The sequence below is a fragment of the Prosopis cineraria genome, unplaced genomic scaffold (assembly GCF_029017545.1).
Source record: "Prosopis cineraria cultivar Desert tree isolate PC_DT_omini unplaced genomic scaffold, ASM2901754v1 PC2, whole genome shotgun sequence".
Lineage (NCBI taxonomy): Eukaryota > Viridiplantae > Streptophyta > Magnoliopsida > Fabales > Fabaceae > Prosopis > Prosopis cineraria.
The window spans coordinates 41,302,974-41,325,153 of record NW_026555333.1 but is presented as its reverse complement, the minus strand read 5'-3'; the positions used below and the strand labels follow the sequence as shown (position 1 = coordinate 41,325,153).

The 22,180-nt window shown below is 33.4% G+C and overlaps 2 protein-coding genes across 5 annotated transcripts; both read right to left on the bottom strand.

The window, feature by feature from the left end:
• Window positions 1-4,081: 4,081 nt before the first annotated feature.
• LOC129302057 (oligoribonuclease) lies at window positions 4,082-9,132 on the bottom strand. 4 transcript variants are annotated; one of them, XR_008591153.1, is made up of 9 exons: window positions 8,939-9,130; window positions 7,796-7,930; window positions 7,345-7,421; window positions 6,748-6,829; window positions 6,590-6,645; window positions 5,685-5,771; window positions 5,181-5,271; window positions 4,634-4,808; window positions 4,082-4,449 (listed from the first exon to the last, which is right to left on the bottom strand). XR_008591153.1 is itself a non-coding variant. In XM_054940723.1 (9 exons), the coding sequence occupies exons 1-8, from the start codon at window positions 9,045-9,047 to the stop codon at window positions 4,690-4,692; spliced, it is 756 nt and encodes a 251-aa protein (XP_054796698.1). In that variant the 5' UTR covers window positions 9,048-9,130; the 3' UTR covers window positions 4,082-4,449; window positions 4,643-4,689. The 4 variants fall into 4 exon arrangements, 2 of the variants coding, with proteins under 2 accessions (XP_054796698.1, XP_054796699.1); XR_008591154.1 differs by having other exon boundaries at window positions 4,082-4,353; XM_054940723.1 differs by having other exon boundaries at window positions 4,643-4,808.
• A 1,577-nt stretch (window positions 9,133-10,709) lies between these two features.
• On the bottom strand, window positions 10,710-18,910 carry LOC129303175 (beta-adaptin-like protein B). Its single transcript, XM_054942289.1, has 15 exons — window positions 18,735-18,910; window positions 17,841-18,038; window positions 16,925-17,038; window positions 16,546-16,796; window positions 15,987-16,122; window positions 15,706-15,885; window positions 15,526-15,618; window positions 14,980-15,191; window positions 14,815-14,878; window positions 14,547-14,726; window positions 13,897-13,989; window positions 12,628-13,016; window positions 12,108-12,297; window positions 11,788-11,991; window positions 10,710-11,321 (listed from the first exon to the last, which is right to left on the bottom strand). The coding sequence occupies exons 1-15, from the start codon at window positions 18,819-18,821 to the stop codon at window positions 11,022-11,024; spliced, it is 2,691 nt and encodes an 896-aa protein (XP_054798264.1). The 5' UTR covers window positions 18,822-18,910; the 3' UTR covers window positions 10,710-11,021.
• Window positions 18,911-22,180: the final 3,270 nt, after the last annotated feature.

The following is a 22,180-nucleotide window of genomic DNA, read 5'->3' as shown; positions in this document are numbered from 1 at the left end:
ACAGAGCATAAGAGACACAGGAGAGAGAGGGAGAAAGAGACTGAGAAAGAGAGAGCACGAGACCGAGAGAGGAGGTGCAGAACGCAGCTAGACGAAAAATGAAGAAATAAAATAGATCATGAACAGACCAGAAAACTCAGAAGGAGGAGAGAAAAACCAAGGAAAGAAAGCAAAAAAAAAACAGAGCACACACATGAGGTTGGAGGGAGAGCAAGAGAGAGAGAGAGAGACGGAGAATGAAGAGGAAGCTACAATAAAGAGCTTCACGCTATTGGAAGGGGACTTCGTTGACATCACCACCATCTCCTTTCCTGCGGATTTCACTTGAATCTGTGAAGGTATTGCTTCTAAGAGTGCTTAGACTGAGTTAGTGACATTCAGCTATGGCTTCGTCCTCAAGTGAGATTCTACTATCTTCGAAGGTTTGGGCTAACTTGTTACTATTTCACTTTTACTTTAGTAATTGAATATGAAAATTAAAAGTGGCTTCGTGTTTCATGGTCTAATGAACTTTGGTTGATTATTCATGGTGGTTCAGATTAATGGTTTCTTAATGCCATTTTGTTTTAAAGTTTTTAAATAATACACTTCATGATTCTGGGTCACAAATTATTACTTTCAACTTTGCTGTCTCTACAATTATTAATTTGTTTTATGTCTTATTGATTGTGATGAAACAATTATTATAATTACAATGATAATTTTTGCTACCTATGGCTCTGGAGTTTCATTTCATTACAATCATAATTTCCATGGTGACTATTTGTGTTTATCATATTGTAGTGTTCTAATTTCTTCTTTTATATGCCCTGCATAATTTCTTCTTGCTTGTCATTTACTGTTAGGGTCACGGATGTTGTGATTCTTAATTTGTATATATTGCCCATTATTAAAATTAATTCTCTCTTTATACAAAATATTTAAGTCTCATGTGAGATTTCAAGAATCTTCGTAAAGACTTAAATTAATCACGTTATCAGGTAAGATAATAAATTCTCACAGATATCGTGATTCACAATTTTTTTGGTAAATAAATAAATAAATTTGTGAATAAAATAAAAAAAAATTTATACTTTTAATTAATAAATTAATGATTTAAATTATAATTATATTTACCCATTATATCTTTTGGTCATGTGAGATTTTTGAAACTCCGTAGACTTTTAAGATAATCATACTACCGCGTGAGTCAATAAGGCTTTGCAGGTATAACGATTAATATTTCTATATTAAAAAAATATGTGTCATATAATTACACATTAAAATATATTCAAAGTGAATATTATTTAATTCTTTTGTCGTGTGAGACTTTGAATCTCTGCAGATATTCAAGATAATCTCGTGTCGTGTAAATCAATAAGGTTTCACATATATGAAAATAAAACTTATATGTTAATATGGGTTCAAAGGGTCCATCATTAAATTTAACTCTCTTTTTATAACCCAGATTAATAATTTATTTAAGTCTCATATGAGATTTCAAGAATCTTCGTAGAGATTTAAATTAATCACATCATTATGGGGATAATAAGTCCTCGCAAATGTAGTAATTATCAATTTCTATAATAAATAAATGATTTTTGTAAATAATCATATAATATACAATTTAAAAATTAATTAACCAAATTAATGTGTTTAAGTTATAATCACATTTACCAATTATATCTTTTAGTTATGTGAGATTTTTGAATCTCCGTAGACTTCTAAAATAATCGTATTATCGTATGAGTCAATAAGACTCTGCAGATATAACGATTAATTTTTTAATATATAAATTATATAAAAGACGTATTTAAATTTAATTTTTTTATCGTGTGGGGTTTTAGAACCTCCGCAGATATTTAGGATAATCATATTACCATATAAGTTAATAAGACTTTGCAAGTATGTTAATTAAAATTCTTCAAAACATGTATCTACATGCTAAAAAAATTATTATTAACACTTAAAAATATACATAGTAATATAAATAAATAAATTAAATAGCCAAACTCTTTTATCGTGTGAGATTTCAGAATCTCCGCAGATATTTAGAGCAATTGCATTGCCGTATGAACCAATAAGGTTTTGCAGATACTGCAATTAAATCCTCAATCATAAAACATAAAAAAATAAAAATAATTTTAAACCCTTTCCTTTCTTTATTAAAAATTTAAAAATTGAGAAATAATTAAAATTAAATTACTTCTTGCAAAGTTGCAATTTAAAACACACATATCAAAATTTTAGAAATTGTTTTATTTGTAAACTGGTGAGTTATTTCTAATTAATTTCTCTTTAAAAATATTTTCACCAACAAACTTTTAAGTCTGAATTACGTAGACTTTGATCCCCACCACAGGGTACGTAGGCTTCAAAGTCAGATTCTGAGTCAAGTTCGTCCTCCCTCATAAATAAATAAATATTTGTCACTCAATTATCGTCATTTTTATATCAAATACATGAATATAAAAAAGATAATTAAAATAATTTTAAAACCATATTAGTAGAGCACAACAAACTTCAAGTAACAGTTCTGACGAACGGGTGTTGTGGGGTGCCTAACACCTTCTCCACACTCAACCGACTCCCGAACCCATTCTCTAATTTCGCAGACCAACTTTATCCTCCCATTAATCGGTTTTCCGGGATTTTCCTCAAAATCCTGGTGGCGACTCCTCATTCGATCCAATTCCCGCTGCGAAGGCCGGGACCTCCGCTCACGCGTCGTCCGCGTCGCATTTTTTCATGTGCGACAACAAGTACCATGAATATTCCTTTTGGGTATGTTTGTTGGGATATATGATTTCATAGATGTAAGTTGTTATTTTTTGTTGATGAAGGAGAAGTGATTCATTCAAATGTAGCTATCTTTCTAAGGGTTAAGGTTGGTTTGAATATTCTCAACTCCATTACAACCCTCGTTATTCCTACACAAAGCACACATCACTTTTGATTCCATCCTTTTAGTAATGAGGTTCATTTAAATATTGATGAATCTTATAAAGATGGTATCTTCAAATGTGGTGGAGTTACCAGGGATAATCACACTAACTAGGTTACAAGTTTTAGTTCAAATGTTGGTCATTTTCCCTTGCTATTGCTAAACTAATTGGAATTATTTAAAGTTTGAGCTATGTTATACCCTAGGTTTTCAAAATGTCAATGTATTTACTGATTACGAAAAGGTTATAAATTTTCTTATTAATATAGACTTAAATCAACACCCCTTCAAAGAGATTATTGAGCATATATGCAATTCTCAAACAGATATGAGTGTAAGACTTTGAATTTCATATATTGAGAGGCCAATTATTGTGCCTACAAGCTTGCTAAGCAAGCGGTTAATGCTTCAGAAAATTTTTTTGTTTGGGATCAACCACCATCCTTTGTAAGGCAATGGTGGATAATGAGACTGCTCGGACGACATATGTAAACTAGCTATCTACTGTTTCCTGTATGGACTATTGTATCCCGTATTTTTCAAAAATAAAAAAATAATATTTTTATTTAAAATCTATTTGTAATTCTTTATTTTTATCAAAATTATCTTTAACGGGAGGGCACTTGTAAAAAAACAAAAAAAAAAAAATTTCTTTCCGCACCTGGACACGATTAGTTTGGATCTGCACACGTACAAGGACGGACCAAATATGTTAAAATAAACGTTGGCTTTTTTTTTTTTTTGGTTGCCGACAGTAGCTAAAATTTTATTAAACAAATTTGAAGGAAAACATCATTTATTGAAACTAAAGTCAAACTATTTTTAAAAGTAAATGAGATGAATTAAAAATATAACTTAACCTACTAACCCCACACACGCATTTCCTCCAATCATAATTATAAGATAAAGAGATCAGAATTATTTTGTCCTATTTATATATCATCATTAAATTTTTATCATAAATTTTTCTTTTTATTTGCCATTAAGTATTGTGAGAGAAAATATATTATTAAAAAAATCTACATTTAGTAAGAATAAAGTTGAAAACTTATTAAATATTTATATAAATTAATAAATTTTAAAATTTTTCTTAAATTTTATAAATCATGTTAAGAGTAACTTATGGATCGACAATAAGAGAGTATAAACATACAAACAAACATACAAGTAGGTCAGCTTAACTTAAAGTTCCAAATGACATTCAAAGTATAATGGCCTAGCCTATTTAAAGAAGACTGGTTGTAGGATTGGCTTGAGTCTGATCTCTAAGCTAAATAGTTTAGGCCAAGCCAACCACAAATCAAGGCATGCCACATGCCACTTGATAAACTCTTAACCTATTTCCACCCCATACCCACATTTAAACATTACAAACAAGAGATGCAATCTTCATGATTTTCGCTCAATGCAATCCACCACCTGTGAAAATTCTGGAAGTAAAAAATTACTATAGCCCCTTCTTGCCACCATATATTTCCTTCAGGCATCGTGTAAAATATAAATTTGTTTTCCTCCGTTGAAAAAATCTGCATGATTGCAGTGAGAAGGAATTGGTATTTCATCAAAGCACTAAGTCAGGGTTCCATATACAACAAAGATCAAATGAGATTTTACAATTGGGAATACAATTTTCCAAAATCACTTTGAACCATCCACTTAGTGCTTAATTCTTCTTCCATAACAAATGATGGTATCAAGATTGGTACTTACTTTGTATACCTTCCCATTAAGACCCATCAGCACCATTTCTTATCTGCAAACTTGTTTCACTTCCTAGTCCTGGGTTTGAAAATGTTTTCCTTGTAGTATCTGAGTTCCTCAATGCTTTCTCTGACATCATCCATGGCCCTATGTTTGTTTTCCTTTGCAGGTGCTTTCTTCTGATCTGCATAAATGATATGCCTTTATAGGAAAGCTTAGAAGGAAGTATATCAAAATACCTAAAGAAATCCTGCAAATCCATAATTCCTCTACTTTGAGTTTCTTGCGATAAAAAACAGCCTTTTTAACTTCAGTGTTAAATTTAGGTTAAACAAAAATGACTTTAATTGCATGATAAACAAAAGGGAAAAAATAACCTTATTCATAACATGATTGATCCAGAACATAATGCAGTCACAAATACTGGAGCTGTATAACGATTATAATCAAACAATTTTAGCAAGAGAAGGAATTATAACTTTAAAAGTTTAACCCGCGTTACCAGCTCCCCTCCCCCCCCAAAAAAAATATTTACAGTAATAATAAAAATTCTCACCCTTTGGATACCAGCGAATGCAGAGTGCTTTAATACTACTAACATCAACAAGCACATGAGAAAAGAGAGCAGCTAATTCTGGCATATATTTCTGCATAAATGGATCAGGTTAAAGTTGACAAAACAGTAAAATATAAGAACAATAGGATAAAATGGAAGCTGACTAATAACTTTCTATTACAACAACATTACACCATTGTACTAAAGAATCATGACTTAGTAGGAGGCAAAAGTTCAATTAAGTTATTTCTTGTATGTCGAAATGTGTGTGAAAGTACTATATATGGCTGTATTAGAAAAATCCTTGGGATCATAGGACTGAAGCCAGAGATCCAAACACTCCACAACTCATTTCCCAGTAAAATGCATTATTTGTATCCACAGAATAATACTATAAATACTAATTATTATAATTGTAAATTACCCAAATACCATTAGTATATTTAAAAAATAACATCAACCAAAACAATCACCATCTACTATAAAAATGTCAGAAGCAAATACCTTTAGAAACTGAAGATCCACATATATCGAATTTCCTGCTAGATGAGGTGTATATGAACCAACATTTCTTTTTACAAATTCAATAACCTGCAATATTCCAAGATATCACAATTTTATAATAAAGTATAAACGGAAAGAGTGCAAAAGAAAATTGATTATCGCAATTGAAACAAGAACATCACAGAAATTTAAATGTCACATTCTAAAAAAATTAATTTGTAAGAAAGGATGTAACTTTTCAGATGCTTTTGATGCAACAAGTCTAGCACCAATATAAGAAACACAAGCAATAACCATGTAAGACTTGGCACTAATATCATTGGTTCAATATATGAGACTTTTAAATCCCAGCAAGTTTTATAAATGGCCAACTCAATGGACCACGGATGAATGCAGAATTTATTTTCACCGTAGATAAATTATCTCTTAATTTGAGCAAGAAATTGCAATTTGAAGTCCACAACGTGAGTTGAAACTTAACTTCTAAGTGCAGCTTCAATTAGTCTACATGAAGTTTTTAGGTCAAATCACAATGTGGACCTCACAAAGCACAACCATTTACACTGCGTGACCACCATTTTTTTTTTTTTTTTTAAGGAGAACTCCAACATTTTATTGATTACTTGGCATCCTCACAACTTGAGTTAAAATAATAGTATGAATTAATTATTAGCAAATAAAAGATCATTTTGCTCTTCAATTAGTAATATTAACTCCATGCTTTTTATGCAATACTATTCCATTTATATATAAAGAGGAAAGCTTCGCCAAAAAAATAAACAAAGAGAAAAGCGTATTCTCTCATGGTCATTGGCCATACATGGAAATATAATTTCCATTCAATATGACAAGTAAACAAGTTTTCATGGAAAGATGGCAAATTACAGGGAATGGCAACTACAAACCTGCTTTTCAGCTTCTCTTTCACTAATAGTACTTTTCAGGACCTTCTTAGTCAAACCTTAAGAAATATTAAAAACCATTAGCAAAACAAAAGCCCAAGAGAGAGAGAGAGAGAGAAGAAATAAATATTAAGGACCCAGATATTGCATGAAGAACTTACCACTGGCCGCATGATGACTTTGACACCATTCTCCCATCTTATCCAAACATTCCTTAGTTTGATGGATGACCAAATCAGGACCCTAAAATGGCAGATATTTACCACTCATGAATGTCACAACATGATCATTCGTCCTGGAATAAATCTTTACTTATACATGACAAATACACATGATTTAATCAAATGAGACGACCACCTTATGTCTCTCCAAGAAAGATTTACTAAAAGGAAAAGATTTCAGTCATTCCTCATAAGATGACATCAATGGATTCTATCAATTAGAGTACCATTAGGTCTAACAGCAGCTTTACCCTTTCAAAAGACGTTGAAGGCTAAGATTACAAGTTCAAACCTTGTTTGTAATTATAAGTTTTATTATAACAAATCAGAGATAATATGCAATCCCTTAAGTCATGAAATAAGCAACTTTTTCTTACAAAGATTTCCAGAAGATAGGAAAGTTGAAATCAAGATTAGTGGCTGGATCCAGAAGCAAGCAAGTTTTCGTGAAAAATGCAGTGGTCAAATAAGAAAAGTTTAAAAAAAAAAAAACAAAACAGCACAGACATACCATGTACAATCAAGTAACAAAAATACCTCTAATGTTTTGGTTAAATTCCCATCTGTTATTATACAAGCAATCTCCAGTATACGATCCACTTCAATATTCAAACCTATGTGGGTACAAAAGGATTAGAACACCAAAAGAGTTTGAGTATCACCAGGCTATATTCCAACTTAAGTTGAAGACAGATAATAATACAATTGGCAACTAAAGAATACTATGAAAAAATGACAAAGTTTCCTTGAAAATTATGCCAGAAAGGATAGGGTCACTGAATTTTGTTAATTTATTCTATAAGTATTACAAAAGAGAAGCATCATGCTCTCTTCAGTCTTCAGATATAAAAGCTTTATCATTTCACAGTGCTTGAGGTTTGTAAAATACACCAACTGAACAGAAAGAGATGAGTAGAAATTGGGAGGGGGGGTTACTAATGTAGATACAAGCATAGCTCTGTATGAATAACCCTTCCCACATGCTTACCAGTCATTTCCAAGTCAATCCAAACAAGAGGCAACTTGTATTCACTTGAAAGAGACACTATGCTTTGTTGGTTCTGTTTCTCATTTTTAACCAATGAACTGTCAGCAGAGCCATCAACTCTCTTATCACATCTACCTGCCTCACGAAAGTATATGTTAGTTAGTTGTGTGCCCGTTGCAAAGGGGTAAAAAAGAAGAAAAACCAATGCTTTTAAAACTAGATAGTAAACTAACAAAACGGCAAACTGCCAGCTGACCGTAGCAGTCTAGAAGACATCAGTAAGAGCAACAGTATAATAGAAGGAATTAGGAAATAGTCACTGAAAAACATTAGATGTCATAATAACTATTCGTTTCCCATAGTTAAACCAAGAGAGGATATCCAAGAATGATTGATGGATCAGTGGCTTTGCAAGATCTTGAATTGACCAGAGGCCTTGAAATTCTATAAATACGTCCTCTGAGGCCACAGTAAACACATGCAGTCCCTTCATCTCTTAATTTAGGTTCTTGAATTCTTCTTAGTAAACTTGTCTTCTTAAAAACAACCCGAAAAAAATAATAATAATAATAATAATAATAATAATCGTAGGCCTTAGGCTAATAATCAGTGACTATTTAATACGTTCTTAAACCACACACCAACCATCAGTTAATAATCAACACATGCAGTCCCACTGGCTAGCAATTCCCTAAACGGCTAACGTTTTCTTTTTTCTTTTTCTTTTACCATAATTATGAAGCTCAAGCTTCTCAAGCGCACGAATCATTGAATCTTTGAACGGCAACTAAATAATCACATAAACTAACGGGACCAAAATTATTTCAGTCAATAATAAGCCCAATTCTCTCAAGCCAAGTTGGCATTACCTAATGCATTTGGTAACTTGCTCAAAAACTAACACCGGCAATCTAAAATAACCCACTCTGTTTTCTATTCTTTTGAAAAGAATATATAATTGCTTCCAAATTTTCCATCAACTTCGTCAGAGTAAAATCATAAACAAAATATGTTGGGCTGTCTACATAATACTCGTACTTGAATCCTAACCCTAATAAGGAAACTACGAGGGGGAATTTGAAGAAAGAAGTGAAAAGGCAGTAGGGTATGCAAAATCAGTGAAAATTTTGCCAGGGGTGACACCTGAAGCGCTTGTGCTCCCAGTGGATACAGAAGCAACAGAGTTGACGGGAACTTTGCTGTCATCGGCGTCCAGTTCTAACACCGAAAATGCGTTTGCCAATGCCTCCATTATTGCCACAAACGTTGGCGTTAAACACACAGTCTGCTTTTGTAGTTTCTTCTGATTCTTTTTTCTTTTTTAATAGTTTCTTCTGATTCATGATTGTACAAAAACAAGTTCAACAAATCAAGGCATCCTAAGCGGGAGACGGATCGTGGATTTTTGAGGTCGGTATGTAACCCGACCCGCGAGGGTGTTTTTAGTCAACCTATCTCTTTTTTTTCTTGGAACCAAATGTGAATATCTACCAATCTAATTACTCCCCTTATGGCCACAATATAAGATATTAAGATGTTTTTTAAAGTGGAACAAAATATAAAACATTGAATAGGTTATATATATATATATATTTTTTTTTAAAATATACTATTAATTTATAATATTTCATTCAAGTAATAAAAACCCAACTCAGATTGATCAATCATATTAGTGAACCAATGAACTAGTTTTCTAACCAGTTGATCAAAAGTTTTGGATAGTTAAATTAGGTTAGATTTTCCCCCCTCCTTTTGTTAAATCTTGAATGACATCTTCTTGAGTTCAAGAAAACAAGAGTAGTATGCTAATTAAATATTCCATATACCTATATGCTTTGCTGAATTAACATCAAAACAATAGTAGTCAATTATACTTTAGTATCTCTATTTTGTTGGATTATATGTAATTAATATATGAATATTCCATATATTTTTGGATTAGTGCCATTTTTTATTCAAATATTATTTGTCAGGGTTATATATAAATATTTTTTATGGTTTAATTAAATTATTTTAATTATAGCTAGGTTGACTCCAATTCAATTATAGTTAAACTATTAATTTTTAAACCAATATCTATAATTAAATTATTAATTTTTAAACCAATACCTTGACAAACTCAATAATCAATCTGTTTTTCAATACATTATCAAAAGAGGTGAATAAAAAAGTTTGGTTATATTGAGGAAAACCTTTTGTTTTACGTAGTACTATGGATAGACTTTTTGCCCCCTGCAATAATACACTTCCATCCCATTTTTATTCAGACCGAGACGACCCCTTTTTACAGTAATTGATTAGGTGAGAGTCAACTTTTGAATGGAGTTCCTAATTAGCAAACGGACAACATTTGTTTTACTTGAAAATTTAAGAAAGTATTCATAACCTATAGCATTTATAAATTGTAAGGTACATACTTTTTGGCAATTAAATTCAATTGATATAGAATTGAATCACATATTCACATCTTGGCCATGTGTATGCACGTTTGTTTTTGAAATACATCTGTTTACCATTCGTTTTGGGACACTAAAATGAATACCCTAATGCGCTTCATAATCAAAGCTTTAGAGAATCTGCCTAAGACAGATAAAATTTATGGAAGACATTATTCCAAAAAAAAAAAACACACACACAGATATGTATGTATGTATGTATGTATGTATGTATGTATGTATGTATGTATCACACATACCATCATAAACTTCTCTCGTCAATTAGGCACTCAGGTTAAACATCCCTCAAGGGTCACAGCTGATTTGTTATTCTATCCCATCGTATTATTCACTTTCATCCATCCATCCATTTAATAATTAATATCTGACAAACACGGCACGTAAAAAACAAGTTCAACAATGTTTCCTATGCTACTTCATTAATATAAAGTTGTATAGGACAAAAATACAAGTGAACATGCAATATAATAACAGCACCAAGTAATCATTGTACAAAAAAAAAAAAAAAAGTCAAGAACTTACAGTCACAGAACCTTTCTCAAAACGCTGCCCACAAAGAGTACAAACAATATTTTAGTTCTCAAAATCCCAATATGGCAAAATGGCAGATACAGGTTGGGGCAGCAGAAAAGGTCACTCACTGGGTGATGATTCTTTAAGAAAAGAAAAGGTAACAACACACCAGTTTAAGGTATCTATTGCGGACGCTAAGAAGAACATATAAACACAAAATCTAAATTCAAAAGGAAAAGCATATGAATTAAAAAGAATTAACCCCGGAGAAGAGTCTCAATGGCCTCGAAGAGAAGCCCTGACATTTCAGGGCTGGGAGTCTTGGCTGCACATTTCACACCAGGGTTTCCGACTGCCGTGGTAAGTTCAATCAAGAATGGTATGCCTCTGGGGATTTTTGTTGAGAAGTAAAAGACATCCTGGTTTGCATTTTTGCGTTTTGCAATAAAGAACATGTTTGTTGCTGCCAGATGTTCCAGTGTTGCTTCTACACTGCCAATCACTAGGTTGGGGAAGTCCTTGGAAACCTCGTTTGAATCCGGAAGGGACCTCCATGTCTGCAGCAGATTTAGTGATCAGGTTTCTACTTCTACATTCAAGTCAATCACTGGAACAAATCATTTTGTAAAATTTCACTACAATTAGTCCGTTTTGCATTTGATGCAACTCATCTTTCTCCCTTCAACACTAAGGCAACGGTTGTCCTTGGACTTTGCCCAAATCTAAATCTGCTACTTGGGCGATCTTAAGGACAGTCCAACTAACCAGCTACTGAGCTAACATTTATGAGCATTTAATGGAATTTATCTGACTCGTAGTTAGGCTATATATTATTCCAAGGGAACCAATTGGAAACTAGACATGTTAGTTATATAGCTTAATTACATATCAAAGCACGTATATTGCATGGAACCAGAGGCTGACAGTGCGGCTTCCAATGATTTTTTTTTTTTTTTTTTGGTATAGGGAACCTGTTGTTGTCGTACAAGATGATATGTGTGTGTGTGTGTGTGTAAAGCATACCTCTAGAAAGGCAGCACGTTCCATTTTTCCATCCTCAGTAAAGAATGTGTGCAATGAGATTTTGTCATTAAAATACCACACAGGTTGTTGATTGTTTTTTACAGCAACCTGCAAAAGCGAGCTAGGAGGACCTTGGGACATATTCTGAAACATGACCATAGGCAACAGTGTCCTTGCAGATGTTCCAGGTTGCAACAATGGAACCTGATAGGAAAAAAGTCATCTGTTAGAACTTGTGCTTTGGTGAAAATCTATTGGAACTTGCTGCGATAGACACGTCCCATCCCCAGTTATAAGGCAACACCATAAAAATTAGAAACCTGAAGGGGTCCTGCAGCTGCAAGACCAAATGTGTTCTTGTTGAATTGTATCATAAATCCATCAAGAGGAATCTGAGAGTTGTTCTCAAACAGCAAGCTGTAAAAAACTTGCCCGTCCCTTTTTGTCAGCCGTGCACTGATTTGTAAACCTTGACCAGTTGAAGCAGGTAGTAAAACAGGCAATGGAGGCCTGCAACGAGGGCACAGGACCAAGTTAAGTTTGATTTTATAACAAGCAGACTAAGCAATGAAGGTTTAAGAAATTTATGGAGCATTGATATTTTGATGTCTTCTCTTTCCCATCTTCAAGAGTCATATTTTGATATTTAACACTTACCAAAGAGCTTTAAATAGCTAATAGATCACAATATCATGTCTTCTATTGATTGCAACAAAATTACCAGGACCTCTATAATCACATGAGAAGTGCATGCCATGATTCAAAATTGAAAAGCATACAGTGGACACCTGACTTCATAATGATTCAAACCATTCAACACAATGATCTCTTTTTTCTTACCCAGCAGGAGTAACTGGTTGATCAAGAGGAACGATGGAATTGTTATCCATGCCCATCAAATCACCAAGTAAATCTGGCACAGGTGCAGCTGCGGGAGAAGCTGCCACGGGTGCAGAGGACACAGGTGCTTGCCTGGCAGTAGGTGGTGAAACAGGGCCATCAGTATGATGTGACTCAGAATATCCTGCTTCACTCCCCTCAGGATAGTCTTCGTCTTCAGCTCTTTGAGCTGATGACACCCCACGGATTACAAATGCCTCCGGGGGCTTGTGATACACAGAAGACAATGTAGCAATGTTGGCCAGAAGCTCATCAAGAAGAGAAGAATCAAGCTGGTTTGAGTCATCAGTTATCACAGGCTTCTCAGCTAACACAACATCCTTAGCTGCCTGAGGAAGACAAGTCCATCGTCAATTGCAATTTTCAATACATTTAATCTGACTTGGATTTACACCCCTACTTTTTACCAAGTTAGACTGAGAACATTACTATTGTCAATTGTCAATTCTAGCTGCATACCAAGCACATTAAACAAAACTGAATGAAAAACGAATAAGTTCTCCACAAGGAGCCACCAGTCAACAAGTCGAATAGCTCTCCCACAACAAAACCCCAAGTGCTTAGATGTTTGGATGTAAATAGATCTTATTGGGAAAAAAAGTAATTTTGAGAAATTAAGATAATTTGATATAGTTTTGCACATAAAAAGATTATTTTTGAGAAGTTTGGGAATTCAAATATAGGGTGATCCTGTTTTTTGTGAGTGCAAACTTGGGCAATGCAGAACTCTTGTGATGCCTTAAGCCTTAGGAAATGTAAGTAAAGGTTTCCTCCGGGTTCAAAGAATTAACTAAGCAAGTAGGGAAATTTTCATCCAGTCAAACACAATTGTCTGGTGGTCAACCACACCAGAACATGAAGCCATCTAAGAAAGCGCATCTCAGTTCCAGTCAAGTGCAAGGGCCATGCATGCTGTAGGATTTGTAGCATGACGCCATCTAAGAGTGCATCTCAGTTCTAGTCAAGTACAAAGTCATGAATATTGTGGGATTAGTCTGATGTAAACAATTGAGTTCCTCTTTCATTGTCACATTTTGCCAGGTCCCCTTACCCGTTTCTATCAATTAGGAAGCATATTCAGCGAGCAGCACTTGATATTTTGTCATCTCATCAGTTCTCTAAATTTTGAAAAGAAGCATAACAACTAAGTGGATGCAGACAAGCAAAAATGCATGCAAGAGACTAAATTTCAAATTCAAGAAACTAAACCTCAGGATCAGTTGATAGGAGACGCCAATATATATATGCACGATCTCTCAAATCAGGATTATCCGTCTCCACAGTTGCATTGTTCAAGACAACCTGTGAAAGTTGGTATGGTAAGACTTGAAAAATGTACAGACAACATTTATACTGGGGAAAATAAAGAGCCTTTTATTTTATTTTATTTTTACTTTATTACCAGAAAGGCAACACTTTGATCTTAACTAAGATTAAAGACAAGTAATGATCGAATAACACATTTTTAGATTACATTCCTCCAGCAGTTGGTCCAGGTGAAATCTTAAAGATCTGGTCTTCATATGCCTGAATCTATTTAAAAAAAAATTGATAACTTATTCTAATAATAAATGAAGAATGCCATATTTTTCTTCAAGATCAGATTCTTATAGCAAATGTTCCAGATATACTATCAAAGAGGAACTTCTGAAATAGTGACAAGAACTCAAGATCTTCTTTCAGAAAATAATACAGCAACCAAAAGCATACAGGCACATATCTCTACACTGAAAATAGCCCATATCTGTGACAATAAGCCATGAAGATGCAACGAGAGGTGCAAAGTCATCAGTTTTAAGATGAAATGATTCAAAAACAGGGGAAAATTTTATGAACACATGCTATATATTAGGCAGTACCTGAATCATCTGCTGAGGACCCTCAGTTGGCTTCTTAAGGAAAAGTTTAACAGTAGCGGTCAGCAATTGTAATTGGACTTGTGCAGGCTCTTCTGGGAAACTCTCCAAAAAACTTTCAAGAAGCTCATCAGCGTTATCAATTCTTTCTGCATATTCACCAATTATCCAAATCATTGATGCCTGTCCACACGAGAAAGGGAATAAGAAGATAAACATGCACGATAATGCACCATAAAAAATGACAAAGAGATAGCAGGGAAGGTAGTACCTTGGCCTCTGGCTCATCCAAGGTATCCAAGCTCTCACAAAGTGTTGCAATAATGGACTCATATCTGAAAGGAAGAATAAAGATTGAAGTACAAAAGTAATCAGTAATCACTAACTTCACAATCTTTTGTTCTAGATAAATGCAGAAAAATGAAAATAGCATTACGTATTAGGGTATCTTCTAAAGATGTCTTTGATAACAATGATTGCCTCTTGAACCACATAATTTACTTTTATCTTGATCAACTCAAGCAAAACACTAATGCATCGTTCAGCTGCTCTCTCTAACTTGATGGCACAACGACCAATTGCTCGAACAGCCTTTCTAACAAAATCTACATCAACTTCTGTAGCATATTCCTTAAATTCCAATAAAACCTGCAGGCATTTCAAGTAAAAGAGTAAAACATATCAAAACTAGTCCTATGGTTGATATATTAGACAGTGTGAAGCAGCAAATTCAAAAGGCTTTGCATGGAGGGGGGAAAAAAAGTTCTACTGACTTAGATGGCTTATCAACATGGTAAAAGTGCAAATCTGCAACAAATGAATGAACTCGTATGCATATCTAATTCATGTGACATTATAAATCATTGCCACACCTACAGTACATAACATTTTGCAAAGCTTCACAAAGGAAATCAAGATTTACAGAAACTAGGGGGAAAAGGGGGGCAAATATGAACTGACAACACCATCATGAAAAGTTTACCTGATCTATATTTCGGTCTGAAGCAAGTTTTATCATAATTTCTAACTTCTCCATTTTCACATAGATTGGGTCATTGTACTTGCAGAAAAACACCTGCATGTAGAATAAAAACTTGATCATGAAGTATAAGGTTTCAAGGAATGACAAAGTGACAAGTCTAAAATATTGTGTTTAAATCACCTTTATTTCATGAGCCAGAATTGTTGGTCTTCTTTGTACTATGAGATTGATGTTTCGCAGGGCAACATATTGTATCTCAGGTTCAGCAGACAGTAGAGTCACAAGAGGAGGAGCCATCTTTTTGCAAAGATTCCGAACCACATCAGTACTGGAGATGAGCTCCATTTGTTGAAGGATCATCTGCAAAGTACTTAGCTATGCTTAGCAAACCATATAAAATGTAAACTCTGAGACAACAGCATTGACACAGCAACAAAATAACAAGTTACAGAAAATATAACCTTAACAGCCGATAATACAACTGCACAATTGGCGTGCTGCAGCCGTGGGGTAACCCGTTCTACTATGTTCTCTGCCTCACGTGCATCAGCTGCCTTGTATCGAGAAAGAGCATCCAATATGAAAACTTGACCCCACCTGGTATGTTAAGTAAAATCAAGTTGTGTTAGATAATTGACCAATATTTGGTCATTGTTGTTGTCATCGTAACACATCACCCATGGGGACAGGACCTGAATAGAAAATTGAAAAGAAAACAGCAAGCTCAAGTGACTCAAAAACACAACAAAGTTGTTTAAATGGTTTATTCCATAAGAAAGTAGGAACCTGACAATGCAAATATAAAGACCTATTAATTCTGAACATGTAACTCCATAAGAGGTTTACTATAATCAAGTACAGTATGGAAAATGTACAAATGTATAATTAAAGTAGCATGATGGTAGTGATTCAATTGTACTGTTCCACTACGAACCCAAAATACTGAGAAATTGCATCAAGATTCAAGGCATCAAGTGCGTTTATTTTCAATATGAAAAAAACTACAAGATCAGAACTTACTCAGTACATTCATTTAAAGCAGTGAGGAGCTTGGAGAGTGTGTGACTAGTAATTTCAAAGATGGGTCTACTACTATTTTCCTGTATTTCAGCAAGTGCTGCAACAGCATTGGCTACGACCATTGGATTATTATCAGATATCAAATCCTTCAAGGACTCCAAGAAACCTCGATCCTCGACTAACTCAGCATTTATGTCATAAAGTTTGGCAACACAAATAGCTGCTGTCTTACGGACATAGGGATCATCATCCTGTTAGATTATAATATCAAAGTATGGGGTTACAAAGGGAAAATACAAATAAACTGGCATTTGTTATCAACAATGTAAGAAAATGTGAAAACAGAAACGTGAAAAAGTATGCAGTGCTGCATAGTTACTTTTAGGCATCTTTGAAGGGGATCACACAGATACTCAGTAATTTTATCAACACGTATGCATCCCATTGTCCGCACAGCCAGAGCCCGAATTAGAGGATTTGGATCTTGTGAATCCTGTGAAGCATTGGTCAATAAAATTAAAAAAAGATATAAGTTCACAGCTACAGAATAATCTCTAACTGGGGGATGGGTGCAGAAATTCAATTCAAGAACTATAACTTGCGTCAAATTAAAATTTAGAGTAAATAAAGCAGGCTAAACTTGATTCAACTCACAGAAGTCACTATCTCAAAAATCAAAAGGGCATCTTCTACTTATATACTAGAATTCCCCACCACCTTTCCTCTTCCTTTTCTCCAAGAATGGTGGCAGTGCGTCTGGAAGCACTCAAAAAAAGAGAAAAAAAAAAAGAGGCCCTTGTCTAAGCGATGCAAGGAACTAAAATTGTGTGTGTGTGTGTGAGAGAGAGAGAGAGAGAGAGAGAATAAGGGAAAAAATATATAGTGAAGGATGGCTTAAAAGTTCTATTGCATAACCAAAAAAAAGAATGATTGAAAAAAGAATGAACAACACAGGTTTTGCCTAAGTGGCGAAGAAAAGGTTCTGACTAAAGGAAATTTGAATGAGTCCTCAATAGGCAATGACCGCTTTTGGCACATTACCTTGAAGCCTTTGCTACAGATTGCTATTATAATGAATGGTGAACACCATATGGAAGCACAACATTCTGGGGGGAACGGGATAAATTACAGTATAATTGTAGAATCAATATAAGCATGCTTAGCCTTTAAACTCAGGAACCAAAGTTGAATGCAAAGCTCACAAAGGAAGTAATTGAACCTAAGCATAACATCAAAATCGACAGTTAACAGTCATGAGGAACAATAAAGGAAACCTTGCTCATGCCAGGTTTTACCTTCACAAATGTATTCACTGCAAGTATTGCTAGGTCAGGTTGACTTTTTGCATAATTTATCAGATATAAGTAGACCAGCTTTTTTAACTCCAAATTTTCTGTTTGCATGCAATTAACCACATCAGTAAACAATGATGAAACATCCTTCCCAACAGTCATAGCAGCAATCACTTTTTTCACTGCATCTTTCCTTTTATCCTGCAAAACACGTAAGAAATGTTAAGGCTCACCTGCTTTCCACTGTACAATTTCAACTAGCAATAAGCGGGGGCGGCATAGCATATTATAAAGGCAACTAAGAGAAGACCAATAAAACATAAATCCCAGAGCTCGCATTTGAGTCCTAAAATTTAACTACCATTAACAAGGGCTGGTCATATGAACTCTCCCAGGAACCCAGGCAAATGTAACAGTGCGTTACGTTGGTGGGTAAGAACGCATTACAACGATAGTTGGCAGTTGAAGGCTATATCAAGACTTATATCTCAATCAATATTAATCTAAATCGGAATATTAATTACATAATTATTTACCAATCGACCATGCCCACGATATTTAGAACACAGAATCGAGCTTGTCCAACTTGAACGTGCAATTTACTTCAAATCCAACTTATTCTCAACCAAAAAACAAAACACTCAGTAAAACACCGAAAGAAACCCAAATAGTATCGTTGAGAGATCAAAGAAAAACAACCAGATTATTCATGAAACACAAAGTATCACGATAATACCAAGTATTGCAACGTGGATCCAGAAATAACAGGACTCGATATAACAGAACAACAACCCAGAACTGAAAAACCCAAGGGATCTGCGACTTGTGAACAAGGAATTGGATGTGGACATAATGGATCGGAAAAATCATAGAAATGAGGAAAATGCAGAGAGGAACCTTGTACTGGGAATTGAGCTCCTCTTTGAGCTCAGGAATTTCACCCTTCTTGGTGGTGGAGAAGTACTTGGAATCGTTCCTACTCATCTCGCTGAATTTTTCGTGTCAAGCCACCCTCTTTTTCGTCTTCTTCCTCTTCCCTGCGAAATCAGTGACGAGAACGGAAAATGTGAAAGACGCTGGAGACAGGAATCGATTTTAGCTATGACCAAGAGAAGCAGCCACCAAACGCTGTCGTTTAATTCGTGTGTGAACTTACCTTACCGGAGGTCTCTTGTTAAACCAAAGTCAATTGTAATGAGGATAAAAAAAAATTAAGTTAGATTTTTCAAAAATAACCATATATTCCTTTCATTCAAAATATAAGATATTTTTTAAAAAATTAAATATTTAAAAATATAAAAAATTTTTAAAATTTCAAGGTATAGCTAATATACTTATTTAAAAAGTAGACATAAAAAATAAATCACTTTATATTTATTTTAAAGTAAAACACTCTGTTAAATAAAGGTGAATATAGAAAGATAATATTAGTTTGAAGACAATCAACTTCTTTATTAAAATAAAATTTAATTAAAAATGCTTTATATCTTTTAACGAAAAGAGTATATGAAGATCTTATCGCAAGCTGAAACTATTTGAATAACAATAAGCACACACTTTAAATTAAAATTGTGAATTCAAATATGTGGAGATTTTATTAATTTCTAGAACTAAAATAATAAAGGGAAAATTACATCCAATGATTCCTAAAAAAAATTTTACAAACATGAATCAATATAGAATGAGTTGTTGTTAAAATAGAAACATGACCTATTTTTTCTTCAATAAGATTTGTTAGTCCTTGTTTGTAACTAATTTTCTTGAAGGGTCATTGAATATAATTCTCCCAATAATATAATATACAATAGAGCAGAGTTCAATAGATTTTCTCTCAAAAAATTATAATATATATATATATATATGGGTGGATTTAAATTCTTTGAAGTTGAAATTTGTGAATTTGTGAGAAGTTTTTCATTTTTAGTATCTTTTTCTCATTTAATTATGTTTATAAAGGGTTAATGAGCAATAGAACTTTAAACTTTTGCTAGAAAATTGTCCTTGATCCTGAACTCTTAAAATATACAAAATAAATCCTAAACTTTTAAATTTGTAGCAAAATAAACCCTGACTGTCAACTTTTTAATGTCATTACTGTTCATACGGCTATTGTATGTTCAAGATTTATTTTCCTACAAATTTAACTTTGACTATTACAGTACTCACGTGAACAGTAACGACGCTAAAAAAGTTAACGATTAGGGTTTATTTTGTTATGAATTTAAAAATTTTGTATTTATTTTACATATTTTAAGAGTTCAGAGTTCAGGACGATTTTCAAGCCAGAGTCCTATTTGCTCATTAACCCTTTTATAAAATATAAAATATTCTCTTTCTTCATTAAAAATGCAAATTTCACCTAATTTTACAAATTTCAACTTCAGATGACTTAAATTTAAAAAAATCACTATGAAGTCTCACATACCCATTTTAATATCCAAAAGTCCCATCATATCCATAAATATCTATTAGGTCCATAGAGACTCAAGGGTGATTAAGATTGAAGTTAACATGACCAACTTGCTCTTCTAGAATTAAGTTGATTTAAAACTGAACTTACAATGACCAAGCACACATTCCTCTCTTGTTCCTTGTCTATGGATTCACGTAATGAATCTAATTATAGTGAAAAAATATAAATAATAAAGAAAAACAAGGACCGATAGCACTCTAATTGGGTTTGCTAACTTAGTCTATTGCATTAAGCAGCAGACATGGAAACACAAAACGATTGAAGAGACAAAGAATCAAAAAAGAATGAAGATGTAGACTCATATGGCAAACAACTAAATTTACTCCTCTTCTCATCGTACAGTTATTATTGACAGAAGACTTGGGTTTAATGACGCATTTTTAGGTAATTTGTCCATTTGAGTCATGTAAAATGCTTAATAGATAGTTATTTCCTTCCCCACTTCATTGCCCAGAAGAGCACCAATAGAATCATTGGTTTAAAGTGGGCTTCTAAACTAGTTAAAAGAGGGAACAATTCTAGATGGTGTAGCTCATAAAAATAAAGGAAAAAATGACATACCCATTTGAATGAATCATTTATACATATACACAAGAGCCTCTTGCTACAAAATGATACAGACCATTCTAATGTAAATCTAGTCGTCAATATGCTATGAAACATTATCGTTACCAATTTCTATATTATCAATATGTGTTGCCTTGTTGTCAATATCAACGTCACTTACTTATTCACTATGGAATGAAATTCTTATATTGATAACTTTTTTCACTTATTACTATTTGATGGCTCGCTTATTAGTAGTCTCTACCTTTTGATCAATAGGAGTTTAAATTGTCAATACAATATCTTATAACTTGTTCCGTTTTAATTGAAAGTATTGCATCTAATAAATTCTCACTTGTCACTAGAAGCTACCTTACTTGTCAATAGTCTTTATCTTATGATCAATGGCCATTGTCAAATTATTAATAGAGTATCTTATAACTTATTTAGATTTAAATGAAAGTATTGTACTTAATAAATTCTCACTTGTCACGGGCTAATGCCTCATTTGTCAATAGCCTTTGCCTTGTGGTCAATGACTATTATCAAGTTGTCAATCCAACATATTATCAGTAGATTTTGAGTTGTTAGAAGCCATTAATGGGTAGTTAAGCTTAAGGAAGTTAAAGGGAATTAATGAACCCATTAGTTATGAGTAAATCCAATGACAGTTAGTTTTAGGAAATCAAAGTGTGGAACTAGAATGTTGAAAGTGTGATTGTGATAGTATTAATGATGGTTAATGGTCTTGATTGTAGATTAGCTACCTTAGGTATCAATTAAGCTTAGAAATAGCTCGAGAAGTAAGTTTTGATTGAGGGGTAATATTTAACCTAAGGTAACTTGAGAAAATTTACTTTATGTGCATTGTTTGTTCAATAATCATAGAGTTTTGTGACCACATTTTGAATATGTGAAATATTTTTATATCTCCTATAATTTGGTTTATATTTTAGAAAATTATTAATACAAGTGTGGCTTGGAAAAATGGTTGTGAAATATGAGTTTGAATATTCTATGATTAAAAGAGATTTTGATAATAAAAGTTATTGTCATAAAAGCAGTGATCTGACGGTGTGGTATTTAAATAAGAAAGTTATATTGTTTCTTGAATATGATGAGATAGCATGTGATTATGTGATGATTTATTGAATGAGAATGAGTTGTAATAAATGTGATGAGACTAATAATGTTGAAATGGCATCTAAGTATGTAAAGTATGTAAACATTGTATGATCATGATTGGCAAGAGTTCACCTTAAGAGAAGAGTAGTTATAAATTCATGTGATATGGCCACCACTTAGTAATCAATGGCTAGCCACT

Excerpts from the sequence above, each read along its gene's own strand:
- LOC129302057 (XM_054940723.1), bottom strand. The coding sequence starts at position 9,047 with ATGGAGGCATTGGCAAACGCATTTTCGGTGTTAGAACTGGACGCCGAT. Across the intron at positions 7,422-7,795 it reads GATTGACTTGGAAATGACTG|GTTTGAATATTGAAGTGGAT; the intron begins GTAAGCATGTGG and ends GTACCCACATAG. Across the intron at positions 4,809-5,180 it reads CATTCGCTGGTATCCAAAGG|ATCAGAAGAAAGCACCTGCA; the intron begins GTGAGAATTTTT and ends TCATTTATGCAG.
- LOC129303175 (XM_054942289.1), bottom strand. The coding sequence starts at position 18,821 with ATGAGTAGGAACGATTCCAAGTACTTCTCCACCACCAAGAAGGGTGAA. Across the intron at positions 13,017-13,896 it reads TCCTATCAACTGATCCTGAG|GCAGCTAAGGATGTTGTGTT; the intron begins GTTTAGTTTCTT and ends TGTCTTCCTCAG. Across the intron at positions 11,992-12,107 it reads CAGCTGCAGGACCCCTTCAG|GTTCCATTGTTGCAACCTGG; the intron begins GTTTCTAATTTT and ends TTTTCCTATCAG.